At 45.3% G+C, this 19,916-nt stretch overlaps 1 protein-coding gene across 6 annotated transcripts in view; it reads right to left on the bottom strand.

The window, feature by feature from the left end:
* Positions 1-1,609: 1,609 nt before the first annotated feature.
* The window catches only part of LOC119436029 ((Lyso)-N-acylphosphatidylethanolamine lipase), a 123,316-nt gene continuing 105,009 nt past the window's right edge, over positions 1,610-19,916 (bottom strand). For all 6 annotated transcript variants that reach the window (XM_049655245.1, XM_037702765.2, XM_049655232.1 and 3 more), the window contains 3 exons: positions 15,971-16,085; positions 13,928-14,114; positions 1,610-4,340 (listed from right to left, as the gene is read on the bottom strand). In XM_049655245.1, the coding sequence (XP_049511202.1) occupies positions 4,197-4,340; positions 13,928-14,114; positions 15,971-16,085 (446 nt within the window). In that variant the 3' untranslated portion in view covers positions 1,610-4,196. The remainder of the gene's footprint in view (positions 4,341-13,927; positions 14,115-15,970; positions 16,086-19,916) is intronic.

The following is a 19,916-nucleotide window of genomic DNA, read 5'->3' on the forward strand; positions in this document are numbered from 1 at the left end:
CTTTCACGCTCTCCGCTTTTCTCACCGCAAACGAAAATAATTTTCGATGGAATTAAGAAGAAAAATTATCTTTTGGCAGACATTGAGGGCCTTAGCCTCCTCAAGCCCATGAATGTCGCATTGCGCCCGCGTCTGGATCACCTACGTGCGCGGTAGCACGGCGAAACAGTGCTATAAACTGACGAATGCACTGCGGGCCATCGTAAACGAGCAGCGCTGCCGCTATAATATACTGGCAAGAGGCGTCCGCAGGCTGCACTACTCGTATAGTTTGCGATAAGAATCGCGAACGACCGCTTTTGTCACCACGCCAGCAAACGATTTCGACCACCAGTGTTGTTTTCTCGTAGATAACATGGAAGACACGGCGTTCACAGAATGAGATAAGGCAAAAATGTTGCGAAATCAGTTTTGGGCTTTATGTAAATTGCATGCATTATCAAAGTAATGTGTGTCGCACAACATTTTTCAGAAATCTCTGCTTCGCCTCATCTGCGCAGCTTATGTTTGTATAATCAAACCAGTTCTTTTTCTACCTTACCTACCTGTTGCGTCTTAAACCCAAAGAAATAGATTCGTCGGTAACCTGCAATCACAGAATATGTGCTTTGGACCCCAAAACAGCTAAAAAACTAGTCTAAGAAGATGCAGAAGGTACAAATTAGACACTGGGATTATACGCAGTGTTTGTCACAAGATGACGGGTAATTTATTATAGTAACGAGACTACAAGCCAAGCGGAGGGAAACAGAGTAAAGGATGGCAGAGTGATGATATTAGAAAAATTTTAGACGCGGCATTCAATCGGCTGATGCAGGACAGTGGCTACTGCATGGAGATCGCCGATAGAGCTAGGCCTTGATCCTGCAGGGGGCATATGTATGTTGCTGATGATGCCACGCCAATGTGAGATCAGTTGCCTTCGCGTCAAATAACCTAGAGCTCACTTAAACTCACTTATTCTCGTGGAACTCTTCCCACGAGTCTTCAAACGCGGGGTTGATCAGCGGAGTGAAGATTGAACTTAATTTCCTATGCAAGATTTGAGCCATGACGTCATGCGTGCGTGCGTCGATCTGTGAGTTAAAGGAGCTTGTGCGGGTTTCGGAAGTGTGACCAGAGATGCTGTAAATTAATTTTTTTTCTAAAGGTGTCTTAATTTTTTAGGAGCCACGGTCAGATGGAAGGAGCCACCGTCAGATGTTATACCACAACCAATGGCACCACGAGAAGCTGGTACAGAAATGGCAAGGTGACGTCGACATCTGTATTTTGCTGTTAAGAGGAAGCTTTAGCTCTAGGGCTCCTATCTAAATACATTGGAAAGGAGAAGTTTTTATCGTCAACCACTGCCCCAAATTTGATTAGGTTTATTGCATTTTTCTTTTAAAAAGGTAAAATATAGTGACTGTGATTTTTATTTAGGTCCATCAATTATTTGTCAGTTGGCCCCGAGCTAATGTTTCCTCTTAATGCCTTTTATAGCCCAAAATCAAGCCTTAATTGTTGATAAATGCCACCTATTTGTCATTGCTGTGAAGTCTGTTTTTTTTTTTTTTTGTTACCTTTGACTGTGTGTGGTCCGGCAGAAAGTGACCCTGACACCATCAAACACGTAATCAAATTTATTTATGCAGATTTTTCGGTACAATCTAAAAGCGGTTGTTTACAGCGTCGCATGCGGAATTAACAGATAAACTGATGTTTTTTTTTTTTTTTTTTTTTGAGGCATGGGTAAAAACATCAACAAAAACAAGGGCTAATAACAAGGTAAAGCTTTACAAACGTAAAAACTAAGCAACAACAACTGAGGTCGTGATGACTATTCAACAAAGGCAGCGAAGAACAATCGCGCAAGTAGGTACTCATGTATGCAGACACAGGTAAGCAAGCAAGCAAGCAAACAAGGAAGCACGTTCCGCACAGCCCTCGCGCCACCCATATATTATGGTCACGAAACGATCGTTGTCCAAGACGTCCGTAGACTTTATGAATGCCCTCCAGCATCGTAAGACAACACGAGTGCCGCTAACCCCCGTATTCGCAAACGGATCTCGACTCGATCACTCTTCTTCGACTCTACCAAACAAAGCCCCACCGAGTAGAGTGCAGTGATGGCCCTCGACTGGAGTGGGCTCCAATAACGCCCCTTGGTGATGCCTACGACGAAGAGACGGTTGAGACGCAGCTTCGCTGCATTGCATTCGAGTAAACTCGGACAGCAGCATGGTTGCAAATTCTTTGCTCCGGAATCACCCTGAAGGTTCATTGAAGCGCAGTGACAACTTCTATCGAGGGGCGGCGCCAGTATCATGTGGAAAGAGCGCTGAAACTATTGAGCATATTTTGTTAGCGTGTCGCAATATACATCCAGAGGTGAATGCACAGTAAACACTTTCGCACCCTTGCTTGAGGGTGTGGGCGTAAGAAATTTTACGGCGTGAAGAAGTAGTTATCCTGCCCAAGCTTTCTCTTAGCAAGATAGTAGAGAAAGAGAGAGTAAATCTGCCGGGAGGAATAGCAAGAGACGCCGATAGGTGGCGTAAATGTAGGAAAGACACATTGAATGCCACATTAGCGGTGGTATTTGTGGCTCCGTCTGCACGTTTTGTATCGAAAAGTGGGGAGGGAAGCGGTGAGGCAATTACTTTGGGCACATACTCATTAAACTTGATCATTAATTTTAGGTACTGGGAAAAACCACAGCGCCAGTCATTATTTTAATTAGCGAGCACCTGGCCGTTTACTAGGCAACAGAAAGGCAGGAGCCAGGCTCGTAAAACTTTTTTTTTTTTTGATAGCGCATGAAGCTGGATAAAGAATTCTATGGTGTCTGAGCCATGCATTTAAGTCAGATAAGATATTTAAGGCAGATAAGGTTTCTGTGTACCCACTCTTCCGCCACTGCGACCTTTTAGCTGATAGTCTGCGTTTGTGCTGTCTTTTCGCTCTCACGTGCCTGTACCTGCCCGCCTAACTTTTTCTAATACGTATTTAGATGAACATCACCTTTCCTGAATAATTTACAAAAAGTATGAATAATAATATGCGACAAGGACACACTGCAAACTGTTGACCAGGCTCTTTAGTGAATGTTCGGTACTCAATAAATTTCAATTTCGACAACCAAAGGTTGCCGCGCAAAGGCGGCAAACTCACTTTACGGCTAACATGCACTATTCTTAGAAGCCACAACGCTTCTTTCATTTTCGGAAACTGCAAGCTTTCTTTTTTATTGACGATTTGGCTGGGGCACCTTCGGAATACTTCACAATGTTTTAACTTGTTTCATATATGTTTGCAGCTAAAGGACAGACAAGGTAGAATGAATTAAAAAAAAGGTATGTTGTCAGAAAGCGCGACATGAAGAAACTTAATAAAAAAATAGACAAGCTGCTATAGAAATAAATCTTCGTGTTACAGATTGAGTTCAAATATACACCTTTGTTTCCACAGAAAACAATACTAAGAGCCATCGCGAAGCGAAGTAATTTGCATAAATACCAACGTGCGACACACTGAGCTCCTATGGCGTTAACTGCGAACCTCTGTTCCTAACAATGATTCGCATCGCTTGCTTTGTTCACATAATCACAGCACTTGAAAATGACTTTATTCAACAGCAGATTTCCTGGCAAAGCACAGGGGCACACCAAAGACTTGCAGTTTAACGTCTGGTACGAAGTCATCGTATTAACTGCATTTCTTCTGGGTATGAATTTACACGACAGGAAAACTGCAAATGCCTGCATAGTCGCAGATAATAGGCGAAAATGGGAAACACAAACGATTGATCAGTCATGCTGAGCAACGATGTTTTCTACAAATTTAAATATTTAGTTTTCGTGCTCAAAAAGATGACTGGTAAAATTCACAAAGCTTGTCGTTCGAAAGAACTGTTCGTCACTGGTTGGGCCCATGGCTATCTTCTCGTTCACCGACACGAATGGCCCGAGCTCGCTCTTATGAGCGGTTATTGAGTGCGAAAAACTCCGCTATTCCAGACCGCAATGCCTGCCCGTCAAGGTGTCGCCGGACCTCTACCCATGACTGCTGACGAGTTGGCACTTTCAGTTCTGTCCAGAGCCATACAATGTTGGGTCCTCCTGTGCTTGCGTATCTTCACGTGGTCCCATATTCAATATTCAATTGTAATTGAGGAAAAACTAAGATCACGCACGGCACTAGAAACAAAACTACTCTTCTGCTGGCCGGTCTGTCGCGAAGGTGCCCGATCCGAGTTTAACGTCGCTGTTGGCAAGGTCGCACACCTTGTTGACGAGTTCGTTGAACTTCTCAGGCTGGTCCATGTGCACATTGTGACCGCAGTTATCGACCACCTGCGTCGATTTCAAACAAACAAAAAAGAAGCACTTTAGGTGAACGTGATAACAAATTCGCAGTTTGAGCAACAAATTTATGCTTCAGAGAACGCAAATCTGTTGCTATTCGCTACAATTCCATGGATTCTTCTGAGACGTGCCCCTTTTCTTCCTCGTTCCCTCAACGCATCGTTCGCAAGCCTATTGATGAATGAATGAAGTTCAGCAATTATTGAGCTAAGACCTTTTACCGTAACAAGTACCACATGCAAAAATTCCGGTTGGCAACTGGCATGTGTCACAAACGGTGAGCGAGTTCTTTGACGGTATGAATTCCGGAGTCTGACGGCAGCTAACAGATAAAACATTAAGTAGCGGGCCTAGTTGAGTTGGAGCCATCTTTTACCAAAAACGTTAGCACGAAGCGTGAAATCACAGGGCGCAAAGACGCAGTACAAGCGCTGCCCTTTCTTTTTTCCTTACAACAGATATCCTGAATGTATACCAGCCACTACGCAAGCGCGACATGCTTTCTTTTTCTTTTTTTGCACCTTTTATTCGACATAGCAATTTGTATCTTGGTGTTTGCACTGAGCCGGTGAAGCATCTTGTCCGACGCCTCTTATGTATCTTATGTAATGCCAAGATGTCATCATCATCATCAGCCTATATGCATGTCCAATGCAGGATGCAAAATGATGCTTGCAATAGTAAGTAATACACAGTGCTTACACTCGTAATACTAATCCGCATATGCAAACATTAACTCAAGGACTCTCTTGCAATAGCTGTACGTTACTGCTGTAATATAAATCCAAACCTAATTTACTTATTTCCAGTCGTCTTTCGATGCTCTGAATGCAAAATGTGAACCGTGGATATCAAGGGAATCCTTGCGTCAGTCCTCAGTGAATTCCTACCAGTTTTGGGCAACTTCATTTTCCCAGGCGACCTGTGCTTGGATGTCCCAATATATTTCTCTTAGCAGCTCTATGAAGTCGGCGTCTATATCCTCATGCTTGAAAATATATCCCGTAGAAACTCCCTGGCTGTGTTCTCGTAAGCTCCCTTATATCTAAGAAACGCCATCCATAATGGTCTACTCTGAGCCGTTTAAATATCTGTGCACAGAGTTAACCCATTAATGACGATACATATATATACCCAGAAAAAATTTTTTATTTTCAATCTAAATGTGCCGAACACATCAGGAATAAGCACAAGCAACAAAAAGAAAAAAAATGTTTTGCGTAAAGTTTTTCAGCAATAGGAGAACCAGAGGCAAGAAACTGTAAGAGGCGGCTTCACCCCAAGCCGCCTAAGGCTTCCTTTTCAATTTGTATAGATAGCTCTCATCATATGTGAACCATACGTGAACATTTTATTTGCTTTACATCACATGTGTGACACCACTGCAGCTGGATATCTTGCATTGGCCTGTCTCCTTTGACCTTGCTTTCAAAAGACAGTAGGTTGCATGCCAAACTTCTTCCTCGTTCAGTGTTCCTGCTCTAAACCAACAAATGATGCTTGCTGCCTGCCATTCAGTGTTGGCTAAAGACATTTAACCAGAAACTTCATGCTCAATACTCAAACTCGGCAAGAAAAAAAAATTCTGGTATGTTGCCTGTAGGCAACACTTGTCAATAAAGGGTTAATACAAAAATATAGTTCTTTAAGCTTCGACCTGCCCTTTCTGTAGTTCCCTCAGTATTTTATATTCAAGTGAAGCTTGTGTTGGCTCACCAGTTTCGGTGGCGTTGTAGTGGCGCAAAAACTCACGTGTGGCGTATACCCGCATCGGATATGCAGGTATGAGCCAGAGACAAGAAAGAAAAGAAAAAAAAAGAAAGAGAGCAGGTGCGGGGAAAGCTGCGCCGCATCACGTGACGCGCGCGACCAATCAGGGTCGTCAGGTGTGGCGACCAATCAGGGTCGTTTGGTGCGTCGCAAGGAGGGAAAGGGAAGGAAAGGGAAGGAAAGAGGGTTGGCGCACGCACCACCGGGCTTTCCTCGTACAGATCAGTTTCGGCGTCCGGATGCGAAAGCCGCGAGTGGTAGGGCTCGCTGAGGAGCAGGCTGCGTTTGATCAATGGCGCCGCGAACTCGCTCGGGAAAGGGCTCGTTGTCGACGTGCCGATTCTACGTGAGGGCTTCCGAAGCCCAGGCGATACGTCAGCGTCGTCTTGCCCTCCAGGAATCCGACAACGGTGGTGCACGCCTCGGCAACGCTAGCGCCAATTTCCCTAGTGCGACGGCCAGGTTTCAACGCGAGTTTCTCCACCGGAACTTCGGAGCCAGCTGCAGTGCGTGTGACCGGTTGTGATTCGAGCACAACGTGGTACTCGTCAGTGCAATTCGTTCCGAGGAACACCGAAAAAAGCACACGACAAGCTTCGCTTACCCCCATTTCCTCGACAGGGGAGGGGCTGCTGTTTTTTTTTTTTCTCCACCCGCTTTGACAGCTCCATTTTAATGGATTTTATTGCCGTTCTTATACAGGGGGGCCAGATCACTTTAGCCAAGCTGTTAAAATAAAACTGGTGCAATATACCATTATGAGACCTACGGTGTTTGGCCATCAGTGCTCTTTCACCACCAGGATAACCTTTAAGAGCTAATGAACAGACTAATTAAAGAATATTTTTTATTCGGGGCGTGACTTCCGATGCGAAAGCTGTTATTGTGTCCTAAAACATCCAATTCAGTCGTTTTCATACAGCTATGTTCTACGCAATTATTTTTCCACATTTTACTCGTACAGCGCAAAAATCTGAAAACTGTTGTATCTAGTGTTCTCACATGGTTCCAGAATGGAAATTGAGGCGTTTATAACGTCCCGAAACTGGCGCAATGTGGGTTTATGAAGGATGCCGCAGTGGAGAGCTCCGCATTAATTTTGACCAGATGGTATTCCTAAAGCGCACCTAAAACACGGTAAGCGAGTGTTTTCCTTCCCTCCCCCTTCGAAATGCAGGCCGCCGAGCCCGGGAATCAAAACCTGCCACCTCACGCTCAGCTACTCAACGCCATAGCCTCTGAGTCACCATGGCGACTGGTTCCAGAATTTACGGATGGTGCAGCGAGCAGCGCCACTAGCGGCGGGAATTTCATTCATGGCATAAGGAGCAGACGTCACTCCGAAGAGGAATGCGGGATGGAGCGTCTGCTGTCGGAGCTTTAAACGATGTACATTTCTTAATAGACTTCTTGCGCTTTAAATATCTAAAAGGCTGCCGTTCGCAGACGTGCTGTGCTTACGAGATCAAGGCATACGGAAAAGGCATTGAGTGATGTCACAAGTTTCTGCATCCGCTGAGCTTCCGCAAGCAGCAATGTAGCGGCAGAATCGTGTTGAAATATCGATTTCGCCACGAGTTATATAAAACGCGTGGCGCTTTTTATAACCTCTCTCCCCAGTGTTGTCGTCTCTCGCTACATGTCTTTCCATAGAACTGTGTGTCCACGTAAGTAGCGCACACCACCTTTGGGATATATCACAAATCATTTGTTTTCTTCTTTTATGTGGTAATTTATTATAAGAATCATTGTATTCTTATTTTGTGCGGTCATTACAATTTGTCATACAAAATATGATAATCACAGTAACTAGCGTAAATGGATGAGCATCCCGAGAATGCAGACGCGATTGAGCTACGGCGAGTTTTATTCGTCCCGTCGGCCAGAAACATACCAACACTATTATGCAGACAAAAATCAGTCACGAAAATTAGCGCGAAATAGACAGAGACAAACAATGTCTCTCACGCGGCCGGCGCACTATCCTGGAGAGGGTGTTAGGTGTGTTTACGCTATGAATGCTCCACTCACAGTATATTCAGTGTCTCCTTCGCGAGCTTTTGGGTACACAACGAGTTGTGGTTCAAAAGTCACTTAAGAATTAGTGGATCTTTCAAGACAGTGGTAGCACATGCTGATCGCACCTTACGGCTGACAATTCCCCTTTGTAATCTCGTCTGCTTTATATTTGCCCGGGAAGAGGTATCAAAGGTATCTGCCACAGGTGGCGCTTCTCGCAAAAGCACTGTTGGCGCCGTACGACGGCCGTAGGGTGCCTTCGATCCAGCATCGAGCAGCAACGCAGAGTCAGGCCAACGTTTTTTTGAGCTGACAGCAGCGCCGCAACACAGAACGGAGGAAGCAGAGTTTAGGCGAAAGTGTACGATTTTTTACTCCACCTATCACATATGAGCGAGGTGTAAGGTGCTGCTTCGGCAGAAGGGATAACTGCATGCAGGAGGGCGTGCAGGAGGAGATTATATATATAATTTTCATGGCTGGACGGCGATACGATAGAACGCAGGAGGGATTGCGATGCTGCGCTCGTTACCAGCCTGTCTGGCGTAATGCACTAGGTAATGCAGCCGCGCGTCTGTAGCTGTTTGAAATGTTGTCGTTTTTCGCCCAAGCGGCCGTCGTCGTGAAAGGCTTCCCGGACGCTAGCTGCCAGATGCGCTTTCAATCATGCTTGCCGAAGCTCGGCTGGGTCTTCAGATCACTTGCCACGCCTTTTTAGGCAAAAAAGAACAAGTACACGTCAAATTCGCATCAAGATCATCATGACTGCTGAAGCGCATCCCACTGAACTAGCATAGTAGCCTCACACAAAACGAACGCCGCTTGCTTTCGCGCTGAGCGTCTTCAAACTACAGCCCAGTGACATCTCAGCCTTCATGCAAGGCACTCCAAATGTTTTCAAAGGATTTGGTGGGGAAAACGCGCACAAGTTAGCAAAATTTAAGCTAGGCGGTCAAAAAAACTACAACGATGCCACGTTCTTATGCTATAGGGAGAAAGCTGCATAACTCCAGAAGTTTAGAGTCGCTGATGATCGGGGGGGAAAAAATTGAAATTGTCATTTGCACTTCTCGGTGTTGTGGTCAGTAATACTTTTATGGAGCAGCCTAATACGATGAATCAATTACTGACGATTTTCTTGCGTTTGTATTAATAATAATTTCCAGTGATATACTTGAGATATTCGGAAGATAAAGCGTCTTCATTGCGCCATCAGAAGCACTGAAGGATGGCATGGATTTTAACAAGCTGCAGAAAAGCATGAGGGATAGTGTACGTTGCCAGCTATTTTTACAATTGAATCATATTTTGCTAGTGTTGACGACAGCATTGTCTTGCGTCTGGTGTGGTTTATTTACCACGTTCAGAAAGTGTTGGAAGGTCCTGTAAATGTCATATAGCGAGTGCTGAAACACTGCTTTGAGGCTATTTCTCGCGCATGTCTCCCCAGAGTACCATCAACAGTTTTACAGTAATCCTGGAGCATGCGGCCTTTACCACTGGAGGTAACAGCTAAAGGTAAGAACAGGCTACAGCTATAAAGTTTTGGCTTAAATTTTCGTTCATACCTAATTTCTGAACAAAGCGACAGCATACCAGTGCACATATACAGGGCATTGCAGCCAAGATGACGAAACCTACTAATGGACAATCAGTAGAGAAAAAGGCGATTTTTCTGCCAGCGCGTTACAGTAAGCGGTGAACATGAAGTGTGTAATACGTACTATTTAGAGCTTAACTTAAAATAACTTTCTATTTATTTATTCTATTCTCTCTATATCTTTATTGCATTCAATATATTTATTCTTAATTAAATGCTTACTATTCTGGAGATAGCAGTACAAAGACGTACCGAGAAATATACTAACGGTCCACGCAGCATATTTACCTTTTCAGCCCTCATTACGGCTCAAAGCATAACGTGGTCGTTAACGTGTGGAACGTCAATATGTAACGCGAATATCGGCGAATGCAGGTGAATACATTAAAGTTAGTGATGGTCTAAAATGTTTCAAGAAATGTGAACAAACTGAATACCGTCTGTAATCAATTATGTCAGGCAAAGAATGTACCCTATAGCTGCTAGTAAAATGTGTAATGGGGAATTCTAGTTCATTTGTTTGCTTATCAATGCATATCACCACATTTATTGGCGTCCATCGCTGCTCACCATATCATACCTCGACAAAATACAGTAATTAAGCCCTTTTGAAATTACAAACTGATGTCAGCATATAAAATATAGAGCAAGCCTTCGAAAATTTCTGTTAGCCGTAATCATACTCCCATTATAACAACTCAATCCCAGGCAAGGGTTCTTCACCACATTTACACACTGCTTGCACCGAAGCCTACTTTAAAACTGGGACCTACACGTATTTTCGCGAAGCTGGGGCGCGATCGAAGATCTTTGTTCGAAACGCGTTCTGTCCAGTTGCTGCAACGTCACAAAGTGGCAGTACGCAAAATTTGTGACAACGGGAGGGAGATAGCAGCCAATCGGCAAGTGGTGAACCATTCCGTAGCCGCAGTCGCCGTTTGGTCTCGTTGCTAGCGAGCCGTAGCGAGCCGGTCTCGTAGCGAGCGGATGACCGCTCGAACTTCACATCTCTCGTCGCGTTCTGCTCCTAGCAGACGACGTGCTCGTAATAAAAATGATTGACAGGAGCGCGTCGTCATTTTGACGTCACCAAAAACGACGAACTCTCCGGACGTTTGTCATCCGGGGAGTTCACCGCTTGCCGATTGGCTGCTCTCTCCCTCCCGTTGTCACAAATTTTGCATACTGCCACTTTGTGGCGTTGCAGAACCTGAACAGAACGCGAAACGAACAAAGATCTCCGATCACGCCCCTGAACTAGACAAGCACATGCTTAGTTTAAGTTTTATTTCATTTTAAATGCGTAAGCATTTCTACGCCTACCCAACGAGGAAACCCATCCGTCCGTCCGTCAAGTGAGACGAGATCGCTTTAGAGATAGGGCCCGCGCGCGTCGCTTCAACGCAAACTAAGCGGCAAGAACACAGCGCAGATGAAGCTATCAACAGTCGGCGCACTCTGTCTCCATCGCAGAGCGCTTGCCAGATAGGGCCCGCACGGCCGCGCCATACGCAGCCGTCTAAGCGGCGAGAACATAGCGTACAGCCGCCGCCGGAGTACGTTTGATCACGGTTCGTAATGGTTCGACGCGGATGGATAAGGCAATAAAGAGAGATAATGGTATATAATGATCGGAACGTCACCAGCGCACCTGGCGCCGCCACCTGCAGTAGTTTGCTTGCGTCATCAATTGACCTTGTTCTTCTTCTTCTTTCTGGGGTTTAACGTGCCAAAACCAGTTCTGATTATGAGGCACGCCGTAGTGGAGAGCTCCGGATTAATTTTGACCACCTGGGGTTCTTTAACGTGCACTACAACGCAAGCACACGGGCGTTTTCGCATATTGACCTTGCGCCGCCGTCCGCAGCAGTTTCGGTTATACTGGTCGGATCAAGTTTTATAACATTGATAATGACACTGGGCTGGGTGGAGATGATCAAGTGGCATAACGCTTACGCATACTTAGACAACTCCCAGAAGAGTTGCTGCGTGAATTTGTTTTAACTTTTTTTTTCAGCCAGAGAGCTTAACTTAACACTTCCACACGTCTCGGCTCCTCAATATATCAACATTTTGCATTGCGATGATCCTACACGGTGTAAAGAAGCGATGATGTTATCCTAGACATTACCCAAACTACTGTCGGATGTCGATTAAAAATTTTTATCCAAACAATCGCCAGCCCTTCATCCATAATGCGGTAGCGTTCGTGTAACACATCACACCAATGAAAAATAGAGCAAACAGGACATGTTGATTTTGAAGTGAAGCTTTCTTTGAGAACCCTCCGTGAAATTTCCTAACCGTGGCTGCTGGGTACTGCTGCTGTCTTGCCGAATAGCTGACACTTTTAAAACATTTGACTTAGGTGCCCCGTAGTTAGATCGAACCTCGGTCTGCCAGCACAACACCCCGATGTTCTAACCACTTGGCTACAATCGCGCCTATGCTTCTATCCTGCCAGCGCCAACGAGCTCTTTGAGATGATCGCCACGTGCGTCACATTGCGTGGCACGGGTGAGTGAGAGCACATGCGGGCGCACCAGTTTCCTTTAGGCCAAAGGACGTATAAATGAAATGGGCACATTCATAGCATATGATACGATGTCTCGGAGAGGCTGTTCGATGATCGGTTCGTATTATGACGGTAGTCCACTCGCTATTCTTTGTCTGCGATTGTGTGTTGCCTCAGCCACTAGACATGGTAGATGACGATGACTACGATTTTCAAACATGACTCGTAATCACAATGATCACAACAATCGCAATAGGCGGTTGGAAGAAACGCAACAAAAAATAATCCCCGATATTAGCGGAAAAGGCAGAAAATAAAATAAAAAACTTAAGAAAGATTAGTACGTAATTGAGCAATCGAACCCGACCGAATCTACCAAGTTTCATTCCTTTAAAGTGCCATTTGCTATAGACCAATTGCCTTCGATAACAATATGTCTGTCATGGCGATTGGCTGGCATCTGCTTTTACCAACAATTTTAGCGTAAGAACTTTTTTATGAATACACCTTGATAAATATGGAGTTAAAAAAGAAGTTTCATTCAAAGATGCAAAACATAACTTGCATTAAAAATAATAACGGCAGTAAAGTAAAAAAGAAATTAATATTGTAGCAGCCTTGTACACGTTACAAAAAAAAATTACCGATTAGAATTACTTTATTCAAAAATGTAAATGGTTAGAGTGACGAATTACTGCCCCATAAAGTACTTGAGCTATTATTAAAACGGTAATCGATTGCTTCTGCGTTACCTTCCTCCACCTGTATCAGCTCTGCGCAAACAAATAAAACGAGCTCGCCTGGCTCTTTCAGTGCGCCCACTGCCGCCATTCACACGTGGTTATCCTTCACTAACAATTGCTTTTCAAATTTTTCATTGGTTGTCTACTATCGTCTTCTTGTGAAGACATCGACGCCAACATTGAAGACTCTCTCGATGTGTGCGCTGTAGGGAAGGACAGTGTTGTAACGTACGAACACCTTGCGCACAACATAGCAGTTAATAAGAGATCGCTCGCTTCTGGGTTCTCTATGAAGCGCAGCGCTTCGTTGTTGCTGGGGCTCGGAGAAAGCGTGCCCAGTAGGGCCAATGAAAAGCTGAAAAAAAAATCGTCCGTAGATGATGTCCTGGAATCAACGTCCGAAGTGGTCATCGCCATCGAGCCATATCCACAGGTTCAAATCATCGGCCAACAACTCGTGGAGCGTTAAGATGAGGAAACATACTTTACGCCCGGGTTTGCCTGGCTGAGCATATGCGCATCCGAGAGGCTGCAGCGTGGCACCGCCGCGGGCGTTCCCTTTGCAGTTCCCGACAAAATGAAGCGCTCAAAGCCGCGTCGCCTGTTACAACTCGTATCGTCAGTAAAGTAACTAGTTACATGTAATTGGTTACCGAAAAAGTAATTGAATCACAATGAGCGTTACTGAGCAAAAAAACGCAATCGATAAATTGAAAAACGACCAAGAAATGTAACTGATTACAAGTAATTAATCACGTGTAATTCGTTGCGCACAAGCCTGTGTGGAATACAGCAAACGTGGCCGCCAATACTGAAAGAACTTCATTCCGTTCGTTTCTCATTTACGACTGCCCGTGCACACCGCTGCTGCAAGGCATGGGAAAAAAACAGACTGCGTTTCCGGCAGCCGCCTCTCGCGCCAGCACACCTGGACGTCGACGTAGCCGTTGATCCGGGTCTTCTTGATGTGCTCGGCTGGGCTTCGCGTGATGAAGGTGGTCTTGCCGTACACGAACGTCACGGGCACTTCGGGATCCAGGTCCAGGAAACGCAGAACCATGGGGTTCTTGGTCCACCCGAAGTACACGCTCAGGTTCCGGAACGCCTCTTCACCTCTGCGTCGCACAGGCGATAGAAAGGCCGCAGATAAGAGCACGCGCACCGACAAGGTACGATGAAGTCTCGAGTTCGTCCCCCCTCAGTCCAACTAACAGCGGACGAAAAATGGTTCCGCGATTTAAGGATACTGCGCCACTCGTCGTACTTTCTCTATGCGACATATAGCCCACACATTCTTTCTTTTTTCTACTTTGGCTGTTGCACACTAGGGTTGAAAAAGAAAACTTGCGCGTAACATCGGCAAGCTGCTCACGAAAGGGCAAACATTTGCTTGCCTTGGGAAGAGTCGAAGACATGTTAATGTGAACTGGAAAGAATGTCACCGTAATTACAGTAATTACATAGGGACCTGAAGATGAACATGCATGCGCAAATGAATGATTGTTTAATACCAGAATGAATTATTTTTTAATACAACAAGCAAAACTATAATAATAGGTTTGCTTCTTGTGCTAGCTAAACAGTTATGTCACGTTAATTGCTAAGGTCAGGTAACAGTTATTGCTATACATAATGTTCCAGGCACCTAGGACTCAGAAACCCTATTAGGTGTTTCAGGACTACAACCCAGCTTAAGTATACATCACTAACGACAGAAGCAACCTCAGATTAGATACGAATTCCCCCCACTTCGTCTGGTTAACCTCCCTTTCCTTCCCCTCTTTCTCTTTTTCTTTCTCTTTTCTCTCTCTCCCCTTCAAAAATTGAGCTCGCGCCTGAGAGTAAGGCATCCGGAATGGGTCTACTCAGTTTGGTGACGCTAAACAGTTCTGCAAATAACTAGCTGCAACATAAGGCCAAGTGTTTTTTTCTCGTGTTTTTTTTTTTCGGAAACAATAACTCGAAAAGAAATCCCTTCGTTAAGTCATTTTGCCAAAAAATAAAAACAATTTTCGCGCTATTACAGGTCGCCTCGCGCATGTTTGTATTTAGAGGTCGCCTCGCGCATATTTTTTTAATTAGACAAATAATTATTATAGTCACATTACTAAAAATTTAATTACTTCGTAGGAAGGGGGAAAAACAAATATAAAGCAGTTGCGGCTTGCTTTTGCGTCTGTGCTTCGCGTTTCTTGTGTTCTGTTCTTGTTGTTGCGTCGTAATCCGAAGCCGAAGCAGAATTTCTGATTAATCTATGGTTTATTCAAGCAATAAAATTGGACGGCACGATGTTGTTATGTCGTCGCTTTTGTTCTCGTAGTTTTCATTACTCGAGACAGTGCCGAAGCACCATAGCGAGAAAAAACAATATGCGGAAACATTTTTCTTAGTACAAGTGTTTTCAACACCTATAGCTCTACGCAAAAACGTCTCAAGTAGCGTGCGTACCCTCCCGTGGACTTTATTTTCTCCATAGTAGTAAGCAATTTGTTCACAGCTGAGAAGCAGCCTGTTTTAATCTGTTTCTTATGCAATGTGACAGGCATTCCGAGGCTAATTGCCTTGTCCACCAAGTAAAACCGACTACGTCTTGCCGCTCAGAGCAAAGGGTCATGCATGCCGGCCGCCGCAGTGCTATACCTACGAAGTATCTCCAGAAATAGCTTGCCAATTTTATTTTACGCAATGCGTCGTTCACCGTTAACTTACCCCGTCCTTGTTACGCGGGACTTAATCCTTGCAGCGCTATTTAGGGCAACCTCATTCTGATTAATACTCAATATCAATTTTTTAATAATGTCATATTTTACTTTACTACCGCACACTCTGTAAGATAATAATGTGCCTTATTGCGAGAAGACGATGCTGAAACTTAGCGAGAAATAAAATCACTTCCATAATTACGGTGGCACGGCTGATAACTCATGAGAATGTCCTCAAACGCAGTCCGGCATCCTGTATTCATTCTTACGTTGGCCTCCGGACGTTGCAGTGGTACACGTAATTGGGAATAGCGGTGGGATCCGTGACAACACGGCCGAAAAGGCTGTGAGCACCACTGAGTGCTGCCTGCATTATAAACGGTCCTGCGAAAGTGAAAACAGAGGGTAAATGTGCGCTGAGTCACAGCTAAAAAAATAGAAAAAGAAAAGAACGAAAGAACAGACACTTTTATCGTGCATGGACAACTTTCCACTTAAAAAAAAAAGCATTTATTTCCTTTTTTGATAAATAAAAAGGCTCTAGCAGACATCGGAAAATTCCGCACACGGAAAACAGCAAGCAAGTCTGATCATTTAACATTGCAGGACAAGTTGGTATAGTCGGTGCTTGCTAACAGATATAATGTAACTCAACGACACAACCACAAACAAAGAAATACACACGTCATAACGCCGCGTGTTGTCGTTGCTTGTGCGTCTCTATCTTTTTAGTGTTATTGAGGTTTTTAGTATGACAAACCAACTAGCCCGAATCAATGCCTTGGTCATAAGTGCTATAGTCTGATCATTTCGCAACAGGGCAGAAGTAATAAATAGCCAGCGTGCGCTCGTTGACAAATAGTTTTCTGGTTTACGAAGAATACACACATAAAAGTTTTACGTAATAAAAATACACATGCACAGCGTGAACAATGTTCGGGACTCTGGCCTCTACCTCAAATAATTATAGTGAAAGCTGAACAGTTATAATTTTTAGAGGAACCGCACAGGCTGACACACAGCACTTGACAGAGCAGTGAACAGCGCCATTAATAACAGGAATTTCACCCGTGGCATGTGAAACAGACAACACTCTATGGAAGAAGCGCTGGATGCAAAGCGCGATCAGTGCCTTCGGCAACGGTTTTAGACGCTTACGTTTCTGCAACTTCTTTGCGCTTTAAACACTAAAAATGCTGCCATGCGCACGATTAACTGCTAACTGATAAGATTAATGTACCCGAAGCAGACATTAGAGAATAGCATGCATGTAGAGGTCAAAAGCAGTCTTGAGCCGTTGACGAATTCTCTGTATACAGAGTGTCCCAGCTATCATGCGTGGTGATAACCAAGTGCATATTGTTCCCAGTCGCGTAGAGCAGCCGACAGTAATTATGTTGTTGATGCCATTCAATTTATTAGTTAATTTCAATTAGCTATGTTTATTACTGCTGTGAATGGGTGCTGTAAATGAATAATTTGTAGAAAATTGAAAGAAACTTAAAACTGGCATTTTCTCAGCCAGCTACTTCATGCCAGTTTATTTTTTTCCGGTTGATAAACAAAGCCTGCGAAAGATTCAAAGCATCACGTGATTAACCGTCCACTGCATCAAAATAAAATTGGAGGACGCCTAAGCTTCGCCTTTAAGAATGGGACGCGATAGCGTTATCGGGCCCCGTTCGCATAGCATTTTTGTTTCAGTGAGCTTCACCGTAACACAGAACGTGGGAAAGCCAGCTTACAAAGACCAAGCTTACACCGATCCGTTTAAAGTTGGCTTCACCTTTAAACAGAAATGCATTGCTGGGAAGACGCTTTTCCATGGGCAATATAAGTCGTCTTATATGAAAATGTCAAGGCCCTAGCACCTTTTTATTGTTTTATTAATTGTTTGCTATTGCCCCGACGCGCGCGCGTGTCCATAACACATTACGCAGGCGAAGTCCCAATTTGACCTGACGAGGATGCGAGCGCCATCTGGATAAGATTTTCGCAAGTAGGCTACCCGAGCGAGCCGGTGTTGAGATGGTAGAAATGCTGGCAAAAGAGGTTTGTGTTAAAGTTTCCTCGTAACAGAATAACAGTCCGACGCCAACTTGTGTGTAGGTTGTGGTTAAGGCGTACTTTACCATTTTTCTGACGGATTTCCCAGTGAGAAATTAAATTTTTGTTCACTAACACCTTGCACCACACGGAGTTGCCTGCGCGGTCGGGGTGGTTCGAAATGATTTCCTCACTAACACCTTGCGCCACGCGGAAGACCTGCGCGGTTTGGGGTTGTTGGGGATGATTTTCTCGCCACAGACGCCGACATCCACGCCGACGCCGGATTTTCTGCGACACGGGGCCCTTAACGCTATCGCGTTAAAAAGCAGCGCCCTCAAAAAATGTCACAGTTTCGCCCTAAGGGCGAAGCAATGAATGCGATAGCAACACAGCAATGTCATACGAAGTAAGGTGAGCGGCTTTGGTAGCAATATGAATTGTAGTAAACATGAGCTGATTAAGTAAGCAGGTGTGCTGTGGCGTAAGTAGACCGACATGAAGAGAGACTCGATGACCACGAGGAGGCGCGTGTGAAACGGTGGTGTTGATGAGAAGCGCTTCCCGTGGGCAGCCGGTGCGAAGGGACACACCTGTAGCGCTGCACTGCCGACCCGGGCAGCATTTCATGTGTAGCGTGCGTTGGAAAATGTGGCCCGACTATTACTAACTGATGGAACAAGCGTGGTGTGAGCGCGCACAAACAAACATGAATAGATCACACTGAATGACTGCAGACAACGACTGTCAAAACGCTGGCAGCAAGCGCATATATACGCCACAGCAGCGGGCGAAGGTACGTGCGGTCTATCGCTTCAACGGAAACTGAGCGGCGAATGCACGGCGCATAAAGGTCAGAGCCGTGTGGAGATAAGAGACGGTGCGGACGAGCGACGAGCGCGGTTGTTGGCAGCGTAGAAGTGCCCCCCCCCCCCCCCACGCTCCTTCCGGCGCTGGCTTCCCGCTTTCTTGCTTGCGCGTGGGAGAGATAAGAGACTGTGCGGACGAGCGACGAGCGCGGTTGTTGGCAGAGAAGTGCCCCCCCCCCCCCCCCCCTGCTCCCTCCGGCGCTGGCTTTCCGCTTCCTTGCTTGCGCGTGGGAGATTGAGTGCGTTCGCTCTCCTAGCGCGCGTCCCCGCACGCCTCCGCTCGGGCATACGGCGCGCGGCGAAGATTTTATCTATAGGGAACCTCACGGCGACGGCGACGACGACGGCGACGGCAGAAATCAGGTAGAAGTGTCCATATAATTGCTATCGCAATAAAACGTTCCACAGGAGTTAACGCACTCTTTCCACTACGCATCAGCCACCAGTTATCGGCACTCTTTCCTTATCAACACCAAAGCGCCGCTCTGTCGCAGGCGGAGCGCGCCAGATAAAGCGCAGTCTCTGCCACTAACTGCTATGCAGCTTGTTTGAGGGCGCTGCTTTTGCGAACCTCGCCGAGTTTCGTGACCGTCAGTGCTGCGACCTGGCTGTCCCCTTGCCGAATAGGCCAACAAATCACAGCGGAGTACGCGCGCCACTGGGTTCCTTGCACCATCACCAGATGGCGCTCACGTCCACGCATCCTAGGTGACTATTTGTCACTATTTGGCTAGGTGACTATTTGTCACCGCCCCGTTTCAAAGGGATGCCAATAAATCGTCGTCATCATCATCACCGCGCTAGCGGCGGTGGCATTGCATTATCCTCCCTACAATGCCTGAATAAAACCTTCCGTGTCACTTTGTGCAGACATTCAATAAACACAAACTCGTGTTTCGACTCTTTATGCAATCATACAAAGCTTCGCTTGTATATAGATTCCAACTCGTTGGATCTGCTGTTTTTTTTTTTGTTTTTTTTTTAATGCGAGCGGATGGTCGGCCACGTGATATTTTTTTTTCTTTCGCGGGTTTTTTTTTTATCTGCCGGAAAAATAAACGAGCAAAAAGTACCTGGCTGAAAACATGCCAGCCTTAAGTTTCTTTCGATTTCCTGCAACTTCTTCATTGAGAGCACTGCACTCAGAGCAGTAAATAAAAATTAAGCTAAGTACAGTTAATTGTTAAATTGAATGGTATCAACAAAAAGATAACTGGCGGCTATACTCTACTCGACTGAACAATGTGCACTTAATTATCTTCACGTAGAATGGGCCGTATTTTCTAAAAAACGAAATGCA

The sequence above is a fragment of the Dermacentor silvarum genome, chromosome 1 (genome assembly GCF_013339745.2).
Source record: "Dermacentor silvarum isolate Dsil-2018 chromosome 1, BIME_Dsil_1.4, whole genome shotgun sequence".
Taxonomy (NCBI): domain Eukaryota; kingdom Metazoa; phylum Arthropoda; class Arachnida; order Ixodida; family Ixodidae; genus Dermacentor; species Dermacentor silvarum.